The 18,477-nt window shown below is 31.0% G+C and overlaps 1 protein-coding gene across 2 annotated transcripts; it reads right to left on the reverse strand.

Moving 5' to 3' along the window:
- Positions 1-658: 658 nt before the first annotated feature.
- Positions 659-17,042, reverse strand: Pex14 (peroxisomal biogenesis factor 14). 2 transcript variants are annotated; one of them, XM_088242342.1, is made up of 5 exons: positions 16,763-17,042; positions 16,251-16,517; positions 10,211-10,449; positions 7,867-8,103; positions 659-1,065 (listed from the first exon to the last, which is right to left on the reverse strand). In XM_088242342.1, exons 1-5 carry the CDS (start codon positions 16,805-16,807, stop codon positions 1,059-1,061), a joined length of 795 nt encoding a protein of 264 aa, XP_088098468.1. In that variant the 5' UTR covers positions 16,808-17,042; the 3' UTR covers positions 659-1,058. The 2 variants fall into 2 exon arrangements, with proteins under 2 accessions (XP_088098468.1, XP_088098469.1); XM_088242343.1 differs by lacking the exon at positions 659-1,065 and having other exon boundaries at positions 7,737-8,103; positions 16,763-17,031.
- Positions 17,043-18,477: the final 1,435 nt, after the last annotated feature.

Below are 18,477 nucleotides of genomic sequence, written 5' to 3' on the forward strand. Positions count from 1 at the left end.
TCTTAACCCTTTTTCAATTGAGTTGTTTTAAAACAATACAAACATTGAAAATTATTTGCTAAGTATGTTACTGACCCTATTTACTTATGGCTTTTTAAAAATTTATTTAGTGAATCTCTTCTGGGAACATTATTTTTTCCTTTTGTTGGGTTCACTGCGAGCAAGCTTTATACTGTAAACAAACTGCCGTGTTCGTGTCTATTAAAATCCTGTCATCAGAGGGAGCTGTTTTCACCATATTATAAAGGTATTTTTTTTAGATTTCATTACATTTTTGTTAGTATATAAAAATGTACTAGTAATAATAGTTTTTGTTTATTTATTTTATTCATGAATTATGTAAATATAAAATTTATTTAAAAGCTTACAAAAATTATTCATTTATCTACATACGAACTTTTTTCAAAAAGGATTTTACCCCTCACAATCACAGTGGCTTTAAAAAAAATCACAAAATAACTCTTGAATTATTTGTAAAAAAATATTTTGAAAAATGTTAAATTATGCCAGTACACATGTTAGTGTTGTATTTTTTTTTTCAAATTCGGATGAGAAAGAGTTAAGATATGACATACATGTTATATTAACACCTAAAACAGGATTTTTGTTTTGAACATTTTAAACACTTTACAAATTGTAACAGAAAAAAAACATAAAATACTAATTAAAATGTGTTTGTATTTAAAAAAAATATTGTTTCATAACATAAATATGATTGAAATCTGTCAGAATTGAAAATATAGACGATTTATGAACATAAAATTAGTAAACATAAAGCTCAAATTATCGGTAATAAAGCAATAAAAATCATACAACATGACATAATACTTGATGCTACAATAGATTTTCACTGCAGATTTTAATGATTTGCTATTTTTCTTAAAGACATTAAATCATAAAAATTATATTTACAATCACAAAAAAAAAACATATGAATATATCATTCATTTAACAGTCACCTTTAATCATATGAAATTAAGTCAATTCTCTTCGTTTTCACTTGTTCAATATATATTATATTATGTAAATCCACTCCGCAATAAATGTTCCTGTGTCTTCTATGTACTGTGAACATAAGAAATCAAATATACATGTAATTGTGTAAACGCACTTTTATTTTTTGCAAATTTAAATTGAATCAGTTTTGGGGTCAAAGGTTTTTGTATTGTATTAGATATTTTTAATATGAATGGAAAATAACGCAATAATTTATAATATTTATTTAATACGAAACAGCTTTACACAATTGCAAAACTATACAGTGGAGCTGTCAAAAAAAAAATTATTAATAATTTCAACTATTTAATTTTATTTATTAAGTATTTAATACAAGATTATAATTTTAACTTTCAGTTCTAACAGTTCAGTTCAGTTCACTAACAGTTCAGTTCACTAACAAGCTACAGAAAGTGGCCTGGTGGGATTTTAGTTTTAGTAAAAATATGAAAATTGAAATGTTAAAAAATGTATAATTATATTAATCATTTTAAAAAAAAGTCTGAGACTTTTTTCACAGCATTATTTTTTAAAAAATATTTTCCATTATGATTAACCCTTTGTTTACTGAATTTTTGAAAAAAATAGTGGGTTCAGTGAATTTTTTCGTACGAATAATTCAAAACACGGTGAAGAGGAAAATAAATTAAAAGTACAGTGGTGCCTCACACAACGAACTTAATTTGTTCCAGGAGCAAGTTCGTTATGCGAAAAGTTCGTTATGTGAAACGCGTTTTCCCATAACAATACATGTTAAAAAAAATAATTCGTTCTGTAGCATAAAATATGGTAAGATGACATAAAAAAAAGATAAATTTTTTGTTATTATTTTTATTTAGATACATCTAAAAACATAATGAAAAAAACACACATTTTTTAATTTTAAGAAATAATCGAATTTTGCACATCTTCATCCATTTTCCGCTTTTTGGCCGATGGTGCAGTGAAAAACCTGTCCAAAGTCGTTTGTTTCTCTCTTTTCTTCAACATCTGCCGGAAATAACGGACAAGAGTATCGGAGTACAGGTCGTTGATCCTGTTTGCTTCAGCGGAATCCGGATAGTGGGCATTGGTAAACTCCTGAACTGCTTTCCATTTGACCAGGATGTTCTTGATGTCAGCAGTTGGAATTGGTTGATTGTTTGATTGTTGCTCCTCGTTATCAGATGACGCTTCCCTTTGAGCATTGTCCTGTTGTTGGGCCAGAAGTGTTTGGAGCTCTTCAGTTGTCAGCTCTTCTTTGTGTTCCTCAATAAGCTCCTCTACATCCTCTTCAACGATTGCTGCGACACGTGCGTAAGTTAAGCGTACTGCTCAGTGACTAACGACTGCCTGCGCGGAAGGATGCAATAAATCGGCAGTGATCGTGTGAAGTGGGCGACTTCGTTGTGTGAAGTGAAGTTCGTTGTGTGAAGCGAAGTTCGTTGTATGAATCGTGAAATGAACGAAAAGGAAGTTCGTTGTGTGCAGCGTTCGCTGTGCGAGGCGTTCGTTATGCGAGGCACCACTGTACTCTTATGATAAATGGCTAAAGTTTGTATGGAGTTTTTATTAAGTGGGACTTAGAAGACACGTCAGTAAAAAAAGGGTTAAAAAAGAGAATTTGTTAGATTTAAGTTTGTTATAAATGCATAATTACATTATTAAAGCAATGATGTTATGCTTGCATTTCTGTTTATTTTTTTATATACAGTAAAACCCCTGTTTCACGTTTTTCAAGGGAGCAACAAAAAAGAGTGTTGAACTGAGGAAAACGCTAAAGCGAGGAAATGAAAAACTGCAGAAAAATGGTAAAAACTGTCATAATTGGGGATTATTCATATTTACCTATGATTTCATTAAAAATATTTTATATTTTTTCAATCACCAAACTACAATGTATTTTTTTTATTGAATTAAAAAAAACATTTTAAAATAATTTTATGTAGGTACTTAACCTTAAAAATACAAAAATAAAAATTTGAATTAGCATAAAATGCAAACAATGATTTTTTCCCATAATAAAAAAAGACTATTCAGGAACTTTGTTAGATCAAAGTTTGGATATAATTTTTTTTTCTTACATGCGGTAATTTTTTTTGCATTTAATTGTAGTTTCTCTAAAATGTATGAAAAATATGAAATACTTTAAATGACGTCACAAGTTTTTCTAAATCAACCAATGACGAGTGTGTGATAGATTCCCGGTTTTCGGGTGGCCACCTCAGCAATCGGGACAACTCACAGAAGAGAAATAGTGACATCACGCGCGCGATAATTAAAAATTTACAAAACATTTAAAAATCGTAGCGATACAATAAAAATAAAATTAATTTGGCTTAGTTTGATAGTCTATTAAAAAATAAAAAAACGACTGAACTTCCTCATTGAAATTTATAATAATAAAATACATAATATGTGTAGGATTTAGTAGTTGGGTGTTTGGTTGGAGTTCCTACCCCAGTTAGAGATTGACAGAGAAGACATGAGGTTGCTGTTTGATGTTTATTTATTTCATGGTGAATAAATAATGAATTATGTCGGACGAGTGTTACGTCGATAAGGAGTTGAAGAAACTGCACTTGAACTACATGCTGGAACTGTGTGATGTCGTCGAGCTGGTCTGACGTGAACTGAACTGACTGACTGATGTTGGCTGCGTACTGTGGTCTCTTTATAGACGATGTTCCTTTGTAGTTCATTTCTTCATGGTAGGGACGGTGTGAATGTACTGTAGAACGATGCCCTCCGATTTCATGTGAAATACTCAGAGTTGCATTTACGAATGTATAGGATTTGATTGAAAATGATGACATTGCATCGTCGGTCATTGGTCTCTTTTAGGTAAACTAATTTAACACGTGTGTGTCATCGACTATGGACTATGGACCCTACATATGCATTAAGAAAGTTCAGTCATCCACAGATTTCACTGATAGATTAAAGGTTTAATATCTTGCATACATTTTCAAAATATCAAATATTAAAAAATATATATTTCCCTCGTAAATATATTAGAGAATACTTTATTTCTATGGTGGGATGACTTATGAATATAAGTACAAAAAAAACAATTTTATAGGAGAGCCAAAAACAATGTTTTAAAATATATTTTCAAACATTGTTTTTGGCATAGGGAAATCTCACATTTTTTCAAGTAATAAGGGTCTAAGAAATACAATCCAGTAAAAAAATAAATTTGTTACTTACTATTGGGATTCAAACGGTCAGTAGGAGTCGCAGACGCAGGAGACTTCTTGGTGTAGGATTTGAATCTAGTAAATACTGCGTAACGCTCGGTTGCATAACAGCAACACTACTGGCAAATACTACTAGTAACATATTTGGGAACTCTATTTGACAAATGCCCTTATTCTCTTGGAAGTACAAGCTTATAAATAAGTTTTCAAACATTGTTTGGGCTCTCCGGTAAAACAGTTGTTTTATACCTATACTCATAGGTCCTTCCACAATAGATTTGATCTTAAAGCTTTAAATTAATATTAAAAATAATTAGATTTTGACTCAGAAAACATTTTGTCGTGTAATACACAAATTGGTTAAAATCTTGTCTGTGAATGCTAAATTTTAAGAGGCAAAGGGACACGGCAACAGAAAGTGTTCAGAAGATTGTTTCGCAGCAACACGAATGAGAATCAAAAGATTTATAACTACAAATATATTTATTTTGTTACATAATATGCGAGTATATAATTCATCAAGTTATATTACAAATCTAGCAAAATACCACACCAAAACAAAAATAAGTAGTAACACAAATCCACAACCAAACATGTTATATTCAAATTGAAGTATATCAGATTCACTACAGCAAATTCTACAATTATTTTGACTAAATATAAATTTAAACCACATTTAGGACAAACATATTTAGTTCAATAATCATGAATAAAAATTCTGATATTGTTGCAGAGCAAAAATATATTATTTTATGAACCTTATAATATATGAGTATTTTAAAATTAATTTATGCATTTGATTCAGAATTATAAAATTTTATATTGTGCTCTATTGAGTTGTTATTGTTTCTATAAATAGAATATATATCGACAGTGGAAAGGAAAAAGTTCCAAAGCGTCATGTAGCAGGTTTACAAAAGAGAAAATTAAAGTTGTTTTGCTTTTTTTTAATTTATAAAAAAATCTCATACATACCCAATATTTTAGAGCGATTCCTACATACAGTAAAACCCCCTTTTTACATTTTTCAAGGGAGCGATGAAAAAAGTGTAAAACTGAGGAAAACGCAATAAAAAAACTGTCAAACTGAAAAAAAGTGAGGAAATGAAAAATGTATGGAAAAAATAGAAATTACGTAAAAATAAAATTAATTTGCCACACTATAGTGTACATATACTTCCAGAAAAGTTGTAAAAACGGTGATAATTGGGGATTGTTCATATTTTTTTGACTATTTTCAATGATTTCAGTAAAAATATTTTTATATTTTGTATTTTTTCAAATGATATTATGTAATCTAGTTTTTTTATTTGATTTAAAAACAGCATGCTAAAATTATTTTATGTGAAAATAAATAATAATGAATATAAAATTTTGAATTTGCATAAAAAAACATACAATATTTTTTCCCCTAAATGTTGGGAAATTTTATTTATATGGTATCACTTTTTTTTCTATGGCATCACTAAAAACAACTGTCATATAGATCGCTGTAAAATTATTTCACACTTTTATGACAACTTTAAAAAAAATCTTTACTTTAAATATGTCTATTGTTATGTTTTAAACATCGCAATTTATTGATATTACAACTTTATTGTTCCTAAAAGTTTGTTAACCGCGTATCATGATTTTTACAAGTCAATATGATGTTTATGTTCAAATAAAACCTAAAACTAACTCATGACACTTAAACAAAAGGGTCAATTACACTGCACCTGCTTTGAATTTAGGTTAAAACAATAATTTATCATTTAATTACCTGTTTTTATTCTTCATTCGCGTGGCACAGCAGTGGCGCGCGAACCGCGGCTCTATTATTATGACATAATTTTGGCTTTTTTGACACATTAAATGAATTCCGAAAAAAATTTTTAAACGTTAATTAAGGGAAATATTTGTACGAGAATGTATGAAGAAAAATGGGTCCGGAACATTTTGGTGTAAAAGCGGGAAAACGTAAAATTGAGGAACATAAAAACGAGGTTTTACTGTAATTTTTATTTAAATTTATGATCTATTTTTTTTTATTAATTAAAAAATCAAAAAAATATTATTGTTTCTTCTATAAAGCTGACTACATGTCGCTTTGGAAGTTTTTCCTTTCCGTTGTTGATATGGTATTGTAAATTAAAAATATTTTTACTAAATTGGTATGATTGATTTTTTTCAAAGTATTGTCTTATGTAATTTTTATAATAAAATTTAAAATTAATAAGAAAGAAGCAGTAGAGAGCAATGAGATACGAAAAAGGAAGAAACATCTTAAAAAAAACCAATTGAATATAATTTTAGAAGATGCAAATTGAACTTTGCAGATTCTCATCAGAAATTTGAAATGCTTATAAAGCGTTGATAATAACAATATTATAAAAAAATTTTGTTGATAATTTTTCCTTAAGAGTATGCAAAATTTGCATAGATGTCTTAAAAAATGTTACCAAACATTATGGATGTTACATAAATCATTTCTTTTTTTTAAATGAAAATATTTGCGTTTTTATGATTTACTCAAATATTTTAGCAAGAATATTTTGAGTTTGTCCAAATTTTTGTAAACAATGACTGGATTCAACTCCCTGGGGAGCTGTTTATATTAACACATTACAACAGAGATGAAGAACATTTATAAGGAGGTAATATAGAAGTCTGGGCATTCCCAGTTGTAATGTACAAATATTTTAGGTTTAGGGACATTTTGTTTCAGTCGTTAATAACCATTGTGTAAAGCAAGGTTTGAACCTCGGATCTCTTAATCGGGACTATAACCCATTCAAAAATTAATCGTTAATTCTCACTTTACATTGAATAACTACTGGGTAAGCAATATCTGGCCATGGTCAGTTTACTGTATTTTTAAATGATCTATTATAGTCCATTAGTTTCTCCGAAAATGTTTAAAAAAAAAGAAAAAATATCAAAGTACAAAACACACAATAAATTAAAGATAACATAATATTATGTTGCCAGTGCATGCGGATGCTGGCCTACTTATAAAAGAATAGGATAAATAATTATATTTACAAAATAATATAAATTGTAAAATTATTGTTATATAGATACATATTATAAATAATTTGTTTCAGGCAACAGATATATTAATAAAAGCCAATATCATGTTTGTGCAGCAGGAAGTAGTTTAAAATGTTTTTTTTTTTTGCACCACAACAGGCCAGGAGGCCCGGCCCAATTAGTGGTAAATTACATCACAGAACACACAGGCTTGATGAAAATCACATTTAATTTATGTGTTCTCACCGGGAATCGAACCCGAAACCTTCCGTGTGTGAGTCAAGCGTCTGACCACTACACCACGGAGGCCGCCTTAATAATAAACATATATAAATTATGTTTATTCGCATAATTTATGGAAAAGGAATTATTAAAAAGTATGTCTCCATGTTTTTTTTCCAAATGTCTGAGCTTTAAAATATTCCATCTTTTGCTAGTGGTAACACGATGTTATATCATAGCGCGCAAATGGATTATTTACCAGTCTTTTAAGACTTAACAAGCCAACTAAAACTGAAAATAGTTTACATTCTTTTAAACCTAATATTATTTTGTACCTTGTTTCTAAGACTATAAGATATGATATTGTTTTTTGGATCGCAACTTCCTGCTGCACAGTCATGAAAAATATAAATTTATTAATACAAGCAGCGCTACGAAGTCATATCTTGATTCTCACATTATCTCCAGACTACTGTCACTGTTCTTGGTGATGGCGTCCCCTTCGCTGGAATTGGACCCTCCACTCTCACTGCGGTTCCCCCGACCAGCCCTCAGTGCGTCCTCAGGATGCTCCTCCTTATCGTCTTTGTCTTCGGGGTCAGTCCTGCTATCTCCGAGATGCGCCGAGCTCTGCAGCTGCCAGGCGGGAATCGAGGGAGGCTCTGCTCGGATGCCCAGTGAAGGAAATTGGTTTCTAATAACAGAATTAGTAATAAAAGTAGTACAATTATAATTCCTTCAAATCTCATTTCGCATATGATGAAATGCTGAAATGTTTCCTTAACAAAAGAATAGAGGTGGGGGGAAATTGAACCTAAGACCAACAACGTGCACAAATTTTACTGGTAAATAAGGCGACTGATGCGCGGTGGTACAATTTTTCCATGATTGAATTAATATATTTATTTATTTAACACTTTTTATACATATACAGTTTAAAGACATATAATGGCGGGCATATTGCCTTAAGGCAATTTCTTCCTACCCACCCAAACCGTTTAGTTTTAGAAAATTACAAGTACATTGACATATTGAATCATACAATTTTTTACAAAAATCAAAAACAAAGGTTAAGGAAATAAAAATACACACAAAATTAACACAATACTATGAAGAGAGGAGAGGGGATAGGAAGGAAAGAAGAAGGATAAAGGAACAACTTAAATATTTATATAGTGACATTTCAATCTTGGCTTAAATGTAAATAAAGAAGGGGTGTCTCTAACATTAGTGGGTAGATATACAGTCGAACTTGGTTATTACGAGGAAGATGGGACCAATTGAATTTGCTCGTTATACCAGATCATTATTTATTGACAATGTGATGAGGAATTTTTTTTACACACTTCAACATTTTCTATGCCACATTCGATTTCACAAATAATTGCCACTTTTTCACCAATTGAGAGACACTTCCTCTTGTTAGTAGAGATGTTTATAATTCAAGGGTTAGTTTTTAATTGATCTGACATCACCCACTCGAAATGTTTATTATGCATAGACATTGACCATAGAACATTAAAAAAACATTATAAAAACCCTGAAACAAGGATGCCATTCATAAACTATAAAAGAAGTTGTAAATTGTAATCAGGTGGTGAGCCAGTACTTACTGAGTATACAAAGCTTGGATTTTTTACACGCAACTATAATCATATGTGTGATACGTTTTCTATGTTGCCAGAAAAAACACCAATTAGGTACTTAGACACTTACATAGTGTCATAAACGTCATCCGATCCTGACGCCCAGCGGCACATCTCCTTTAAATTAGCTACCCATTTGGATTTTTATTACTTAGCTTCTTATTTCTATAATTATATTTTTAAACAATTGAAAAGTGCTCAACTGTTGACAATATTTTTGTTCAGTATGTCCGAGAAGTAGCTCGTTATAAAAGTGAATAAATTTATGGAGAAAACGGTAAACAAAAATGTCAACAAATGTTTCCTCATTATATCTGAGATCTCGTTGTAACCAAGTATAACTGTCAACTGTAAGTATGTATGTAAAATGAGACAAAAATGCAGTTTTAATTGAAAAATGATTTCATATGCAAATTTGTCTCCTTCAATACAGAATTGAAAGAAACTAACAAAACAGTGAACAATAATTATTTTATATTTACTAAATACAAATTGGGAAATCAAATCAAAACGATATTACTTCAAGAATTGCATTAATGCAATTTAGTAGGACTTTATATTACATATTATCACTCTCTTTAGACGCCTAATGGTGCATAGGGCACTGCCTTGGTACGCCAATTGCAGCGTATCTTGATCATTTTTGTTGAATGAAGGTAAGACGATCAGTCTTATGCTTGCAGGAACTATATATATGAAACAATCTAACGTAAAACCGCCGTTTTAAATTAATATTTCGTGTCAACCATGTCGGGAATCGGACCCGAGACCTCGTGCATGGTAGGCAAATGCGCTGACCACTACACCACGAGGCTGACTAGCCGACCATCAGTGTAACTTAATGTATTATATTTATCTGCAGATGAATTATTGAAATAAAAAATTATAAAAAAAGTGAAATTTTAAAACAGTTTACATTTTTCCCTTTCGGTCATGTCATGTTTAATCGTCTATTTTATTACATTGCTAGCATTGCACAACAGTTTTGCAATTGCATCGGTTACAGAAAATATTTTGGTTTATTTAACTAAAAATATTAAATACTTTATTTCTTATTTTCTTCTGAAATTGATAAAGTGAAAGTGGTATTTTTAATATTAAGAATCGTTTTCAGAAAGACAATTTAGATAAAACCAAATAAGATGTTATTTTTACCTGTTGAGAAGAATTCCTTTGATGGATGCTAAATCTGTTTTGAGCCCATCGATTTGTCCTCGCGTAAGATTACTATTTCCTTGCAAATTACTCAATCTATCAACTTCGGACCGAACTGTGACAATCTCCTGTTTGAGTTCGGTCATGCTACTTTCTAAAGATTTGCTTAGTTCCTCTAGTCTCTCATCTACTGTTTTCTTTTTGGGACGCGCTCCAAACAGCAAACCTTCTAACCATTTCTGGAAAATAGTTAATACTTGTGTTAAGAATCACTTTATTCGGAGAAAAATATAGAAAACTCAAGTCGATTAGAAAATGATACCCAAGTAGGTAAATGTGGAATAACTGGTTTGAGAAATCAAGAGGTACATAATATTGATAGAGAAAATATGTAAAAACAAATACATAATATTAAAAACTGTAAAATAATAAATAAAACTATGCATTTCATTTTTAAGATACCTTTTATTAATATTTTGAGAATGTCCAAACATTTGTAGACTTATACTGGAAAATCATCTAATAAGATCAATATTTCAACAGAGATGAAGGAAATAAGTTTTTGACAGATATCTCAACGAAGAAATAAATTATTGGTATTGTGGAAATCTAAGCATTCACAGGGTTTACAACCTGTCTTTGGCTGGTTTAAGTAATGTGGAAATCACAAATATTTGCAGAATGGCGAATGTGACAGTGTGTAGTGATCACATAACTAGCCAATGATAGCTCATAAGCACCGTAAATGCCTAGATTTTTCACATTCTCTAATAATTCCTTTATCTCGGTTGAGAAATCTTTAAAAACGAATTTTCTTTTTTTTTTAATTTTATTTATTTCACTTTTTGTACATAATGTTATTTGTACATTGGCGGACTTATTGCCAAATGGCAATTTCTTCCAACCAACCAATAAAATAAAAGTTTTATTTTTATAATTTAAGTTTTGGAAAATATTCAATTGAAAAAAAAAAGATTAAAAAGCTAAAGATATATAAAAATAGAAATAAACGTATTTGTTTATAAATTAACTTAAATCAAAACTATTACTCAATAGGAAAAAGGAAAAAAGAGGAAAAAGGAAAGGAGGACATATTAAGGAAGAGAAAGGAGATGTGATTTAAACAGAGATAATGTAGTAACATCTTTGACAGTGGATGGGAGATGAGTCCACAGTCGAGCCGCTTTGTCTCTGTTATAATATAATATTTATAATATTTTGGGTATGTCCGAAATGCAGACTAGAGCATTGGAATTAAGACATTTTGGGATTTTTATCTAAACAGATATGAAAGCCTACATGAGAACAAGATTATTCAAACATAATACAGTCGAACTTGGTTATTACGAGAAACATCTCCAAATTCAATCGGTCCCATCGGACCGATTGAATTTGCTCATTATAAACGTTACTCATTATACCAGAGAAATGTTTTTTTTTATACAATCGCTATTGCACATTGTCACTAAATAAACAAGTAAATATGATCCATTGATGCAAAATCCTGCGTTTCTTCGGGTACAAAACCATTGGAGCAAAGCGTCATCGACATTAGTACGATCGCACTTTCTAAATTTGTTTGTGTCCGTGATATTCTTTTCAAATGCAGACAAATAAATATCCTTATTTTTCCACAATGTTGACACTGTGGATGAAGATAGAGAAAACTTTGTACACAATTCCACATTTTTCGCGCCACATTCAATTTCACAAATAATTGCCAGTTTTTCACGAATTGAGAGACACTTCCTCTTGTTAGTAGACATATTTATTATTCAGGGGTTAAGTTTTAACTGATCTGGTCTAGAACTCATTTGACATCACCCACTTGTAATGTTTATTGTGTATTGAAATAACCATAGAACATTCAAAAATCTTAAAAACCCTGTAAAAACCCCCAAAACAAGCATGTCATTCATAAACTATAAAAGCAGCTGTAAATTGTAGCAATGTGCCGAACCGGCACTTACTAAGTTCACAAAGCTTGGATTTTTAAAAACCATGTGTGTTCATTTTTCAATATTGTCAGCAAAAAATCCAATTAGGTACTTGCATAGCTATCATAAACATAATCCGATCCCAACGCCCGGCGGTGTTTATCCTTTACGTTAGCCGACCGTTTGGATTTTATCACGTTTTTATTTCGAGAATGATGTTTTTAACAATTGAAGATTTTTTGGGTAATTTTTGACAATATTTTTGTTTGGTATGTCCGAGAAGTAGCTCGATATATCAGTGAATAATTGTATGGAGAAAACCATGAACTAAAATGTCAACTTATGTTTCCTCGTTACATCCGAGATCTCACTATTTCCGTGATCGTTATAACTGAGTTCGACTGTATATGTGGTTTGATGAAAAAATACACAGAATATTTCCATTTCCAATTTGAATACGTAATTGGTAATAACCTTTTTTTTACTTTGATTGGTACACATGTTTGAAATTAAACTTAATTTTCAGGCATTTTCAATGCATACTTAGTTTTTGACAGACAAACTAGTAAGACGCGTTTTGGTGTGATTGACGAATTTTCCAGATTATTCCGGAGCAAAAATGAAACTTGCCAGCTTACGCCCCGCGGCTTGTTTGCAATTTTTTGTAAAAAAAACAGATCACATTGATGCTCTAGCCACCGTATTTACCGGACTTGGCCCCCTGTGACTTTTCTCTGTTCCCAAAGATAAAGAGGAATATGAAAAGATGACTTTTAAAGACCGAATCGCTAACAGAACTGAAGACCATACCAAAAAGTGTGTTTCAGAAGTGTTTTGAGGATTGGAAAAAAGGCTGGCATAAATGAATTATATCCGATTGAGATTACTTTAAAGGAAACAATATTAATTATAATTTTTTTTTACAAGGGTAAGCAGTGATAGTGGACCGCCACACACATCTATCCTGACATACATTCCTAGCTTCCTCCAATTTCATACATCTTGTCATACATACCCTTCGGTTGTGTCTGCTTTTGACAAGACTAGACTTGGGATTTTGGTTTATCTGATTATGCCACGTCATTCTTAGTTCAAAAATTCTTTTTTATTTTTAGGAAAAATGAAAGTAAAAATAAATTACAGATGACAACATATGCATTACAAGCCTCACTGAGACATTTTAAAATTACATTTTAGTGATGCTAGTTGTTTTTGTTGCATTCATTGCTGAGTTCACTAATTTAAAAAAAACAACATTTTTAACAAAAAGCAATCACAACATTTTACAACGTCAATTCTCAAGAATTATATGCTGACCTAAATGTGTATATTGCATAAAAATACCTCAGGTATATTGTATTCTACCTTAATAAGCTTATTGCGGTGTTCCCAACAACTCTTCAGAATTAAACCGGAAATAATACCTATTTATAATCAATGAAAACATAAACCTGATTCAAAACATAAAACGGAACAGTACCTACAACACTGCTTATTTTAGGGTGCATGCATTTATTTTTGTCACTATACGAGCAAAATCTATCATTTTGGCATTTTATAATTTTTTTTATAAAAAAAAAAATACAGTTCTCTTTACTACTGAAACCTGTTTTAAGGAGGAAAATTATGAATTAGTTGAAGAAAAATTAAATTCGACTACAAAAATACAAGGTAAAAAAGAACTTGTTTTGGATGAAATTAGGCTATTAAAGAATACATTTAGGTGAAGAGTGACCTTTGAATAACCTACAAATAATCATGGTTCAAAATATCGATATCTTAAATAAATTTATTGAGCTTATAACGATATTATTCTTATTAAAATATTAATTAAATTTTAGAAATGAAGTATGGAACGAGTCCAGAGTTTTATTTTATTTTGAATAGTAATTTCAAAGGCCAACCTTGCAATACGACTACAATCCTGTGGTCCAACGGTCAAGTGACTCGTTTTTAATGAGTATATTTTTTAATTAACTGTAAAGTCACATTGATTTTTATTGTTTATTGGGTACTTTCAGGTAAAAATCCTAAAGCGGAGATTAGTTCGCCTCGTGGTCGAGTGGTTAGCGTGTTTGCTTACCATGCCTTAGGTCCCAGGTTCAATTCCCAGCGAGATCAATGTAAAATTTTTTTTTTTGAAAAAAAAAATATGCATATTCTATTTTTTATAGAGAAAACTTAATTTTACTTTTTAGATAAAATTTAAGATGAATTTTAACTTCCCATTGTAATATATCATCACCGTTTAGGCAAGTCACTAACCCAAAAAACGTCACCTTAAGAAAATGTAATTAGAAAGTTTGAAGACTAAGAGAAAATCAGATATTTGTGTTTTGGAGGTTTTATGTATACACCATAATTAATTCATATCTTTTTAATAAATTCCGTTGGTAACTTTTTCCTTCTGATGCAACAAAAAATATCTGGAAGATTTTTGATGAGGCAAGGTGGCTAATATTTGGTAAGAGACTTTTCTTCATTTATAATCTAGACCAGTGGTCCCCAACCTTTTTGTCGCCGCGGACCGGTCAACGTTTCATAATTTTACCGTGGCCCACTGGCCCACTGGGAAGGGGGGGGACACATTGAACGATTTTTAATTTTTTTTCATAACAATATATTTGTACAATATCTATTTGTACAACCAGGTTGTGGTCCCGTGGCTAGTGTCTCGGACTCACAGACCAAAGGTCCGTGGTTCGAATCCCACTCTACCCCAACTTGATTCCATTTTCTAATAGTGAGTTATTTTTACAACTCGTTGAAAATGGCCCTCAAAATTAAATATTTGTGTAAATCATAAGAACGCAAATATTTCTTTTACTAAAAAAAAATAATAATAAAATTTACAACTGTGGTACATAAGTTATAGTGACAAATAATAGTAGAGAAAAATAGGTTTATGGGAAAAATGAAGAAAAAATAGTTAATAACAATAAAGGATTATAAAATTTCATAATTTAAAAAAAAAATCTTTTGGATTCATGAGTATTTTCAATATTTTAAAGGTTCAACGGAAGGTTGAAAGTTTATTTTTTCCAAGATAGAGAAAACAATTTTGAGAATGTTCAGGATTTAATGTCGGGATTTTAATGTTTTTTGATATCTTGCAGATATATTAACTTGAAAGTTATTTTTCTATTTTCTTTAAAAGTATTGATGTTGAAGTTTTATGTGTTTTGATTTAATGTATTTATTTAGATAAATGAGAACCCTGAGCTTGCTTCATTGAAACGAGATGGTTCCATCTGGGGGTAATAGGAGATTGTGTCACCCGAAGCGTCTCGCTTAGGTCCAGTTTATTTCTTTGTTTTAATAAACGATGTGTGAATGTAGAGGAAGCGAGATCTATATGCAAAGAGAGTGATGTGGCGTTCTATCCTCTCTGCATACCCTTAAAGGGAAATGGTGTGATGGTTTGTTTGTTTGTGTTTGTTTGTTATTGTGCTGTTTGCAAGTTCGATGCTTGTGAGTTCGGATGGATAATTTAATTATTGCAATTTTGACAAAACGTGTCAGTGATGCTCAAGCCGTTCTTTCTGTGGTATTACTGTTGTTATTGAGTAAATAAGTATTTTATATTTTGGTGCCATAAATTTGAGAACAGTTATCGGCTACTGTTTTTGTTTTTGTGATGTGTCATTAATATTATAGTAAAGCTGTATGTCTTCTCTTCAAATAATTAAAATGATCAATTTTTTGCTGTTTACTTGAATAGAATAATGAGTTAATCACATTGTTCTTTTAGGCCACATAATTATACTTAACAATAAAAAATATTAGACCTAATACTTTTTTGAGTTGAATTTGGTCTAGAGTACATAAAGCTAGTAAATGCAAGAGATAATAACGTATGATAGTATGTATGATACAATGTTCCAAAACCACAAAAACTACTGATTCTAATATTTTTTTATTTAATATGTTAAAAACACCCAATAATACATTTTTATATGGAAAATTGAAAAGAACTCATTGAAGAGAAGCGAGAAACAAAAATTGCGAGTGGTAAATGTTAAAAATAGGTAATAATATTTCAGCTGTTTCGGGAAAACAAACCATCAAAGAATTAAAAAATAAAATTTTGTTTGTTTTCTTACCTTGTATATCCAGTAGATTCCATAAGCAACTCCTCCAAATATGGTCACTGATAAGAAAACTTCTTTAAACCAAGAAGTTTTGGAATGTCTGTACATCAACAATTCAGAAGAAGCAACTGCAGGAAGAGTACATAATGCGGCTCCTTGTTCGAAAGCTTTCTTAATCTCATCTTCAGTTAGGCCTTTAGATCTCAAAAACTTGTGTTTTTGTTCAGGGGGGCTCCTTTGTATATTTGGGTTCGAGAGAAATTTAACAGCAGTCGAAATCTACAAAATAATTTTGTATTTACCACCAAAATCGCCTAAAGGCGCAATTAATACATTTCATAACTTCCACCGTTAATAAATATTAAACAAGTGTTAAGTATGCTATTTACACAAAGCAAAGAGTTCAAAGTTCTCTGAATTTCACCGATTCTCACCTACTTAAGTTATTCAATTTTAAAAACAAGCAATAAACTTGGATAAATTTAAATATTTTTGGAAGCGGAATAACAACAAATAACACTTACCAATTCTTCCCTAACTGAAATATTTTCTACACTGTCGGTAGACATATCTAATAAATGCAATGAAACTTATTTATCTAATGGAAAACGACCTATCAACCTTTCAACACAGAGACATTATCCTTCAAAAATGACAAAACGAGAGAAACTTGTTAATTTTTATTTCTTAATTTTTGGCATATTCTGCTGTGCTGCCATACTAACAATTATTTTTTTTTAAGTACCTACTTTCCTTCCTTGCGTTGTTTTGCTGGGTTGTTGTGCCATGTATCGTGTTCAATTCTTATTCCGATTCGGACAGTTACAGTTTACAGCTCACAATATAGGGTTATACTAACAATTTATACAGTAAAAGTTTCTATACAGGGCACCTACAAACATTATTTAAGAGCTTTCTTACCAACGCAAACGAAAATGACATTATCCTACATACGTTTCGTATTAATCTCACTGGGTGAGTTTTGAACATAATAAAAGACTTCAAGATTAAAAAAAAGATTCTTATCAGTTTTGACAGGCTTTTTGGCTGATGCGATAGGTCCACTCGGTCTACTAAAGAAAATATTCTCACAAAGATAAACATATTAAATCGATTTTTTTTAAAAATGTAATTTATAATAGAGAATTTTTATTACGAAAAATAATTGTTTAAACAATACCGTGTCCGGGTGGATAAAGATATAGTTATGTGTGTAAAATGGCAAAATCCTGATAAGGAAATCAAGTGGGAGTAATTTCCGCCTCGTAGGGTAGTGGTTGGCATGTTCGCCTACCATTCTTGAAGTTCTTGATTCGGCACTGGCAGGGTGAACGTGAAATACTTCCTTTAAAGTTTATTTTCACTCCAATTTTTCATTTTTCTGGACACGTACTTAAAGCATATAAAACTGATTACATTACCTTCATGCAATAGATGATCGAAATATAATGCACTTGGTTTACCAATGCAGTGCCCCATGCACCAATGGGTGCGGGAAAAAATCAAAAACATTTAGTGAATTATTGAATACTAGTTTAGTTCTACTAAAAAAAATATTTCCACAAAGATAAATATATTAAACCAAGATAAAAAACAAATGAATTTTATAATAAAAGAATTTGCGATGGGAGGCTCAGGTCCAGCCACTAAACTCTAGGTTGAGAAAGCTGTGCCTTCTATTCTGCTCTCTTAGAGACATTCTGGATTTTGGCACTCTCAGAAGTGTGTAATTTACTCTGTTTCAATCCACTGCAACCAATGGAATAGCTAGGAGTAATAGGGGGGGTTGTGCATCATCCATTTTAAAGCCTCTGATAATTTCACATAAACTGTTATTGAGAATAATATTTCGGCGCCCTGCAACACTTCTGGTCGAACAATAAGGAGAGATTTCAGCAAAATGTCCATATGAGGTTTTCCAAGGCAAGAATTATGTCATACCCAAAACCCGTAAGACTTCTGCTCAGAGGCATCTCTCATTTATCACACCGAGAGAGTTAAATATTTTGGAAGAGCGTATTAAGCTCTCAAGAACAAAAACTATTTTCAAGAAAGTAGTTAAGTACTGGATTTTCCTTAGTGAGAGAGATTTGAGTAGGAAACTCTTTAATGATTTTCCGAATGTTTGAGTTTTCTGTTTACCACATACATGTTTTTTAAAAAAATATTTATTATGTTTCTGACCCTATATTTGTGGTGATATACTCATGTGTCTGTGTCAAGTAATTGCTTGTCCCAT

This window comes from Micrasema longulum, unplaced genomic scaffold, assembly GCF_059751315.1.
Source record: "Micrasema longulum isolate JH-2025_06_02 unplaced genomic scaffold, ASM5975131v1 h1tg003674l, whole genome shotgun sequence".
NCBI classification, from domain to species: Eukaryota; Metazoa; Arthropoda; class Insecta; order Trichoptera; family Brachycentridae; genus Micrasema; species Micrasema longulum.

What these genes read in the sequence shown, in the direction of transcription:
- Pex14 (XM_088242342.1), bottom strand. Translation starts at nt 16,807, where the DNA reads ATGTCTACCGACAGTGTAGAAAATATTTCAGTTAGGGAAGAATTG. An exon ending in TTTCAGTTAGGGAAGAATTG is followed by an intron (nt 16,518 to 16,762) that starts GTAAGTGTTATT and finishes ATTATTTTGTAG; the next exon opens with ATTTCGACTGCTGTTAAATT. An exon ending in GAATCTACTGGATATACAAG is followed by an intron (nt 10,450 to 16,250) that starts GTAAGAAAACAA and finishes ACTATTTTCCAG; the next exon opens with AAATGGTTAGAAGGTTTGCT.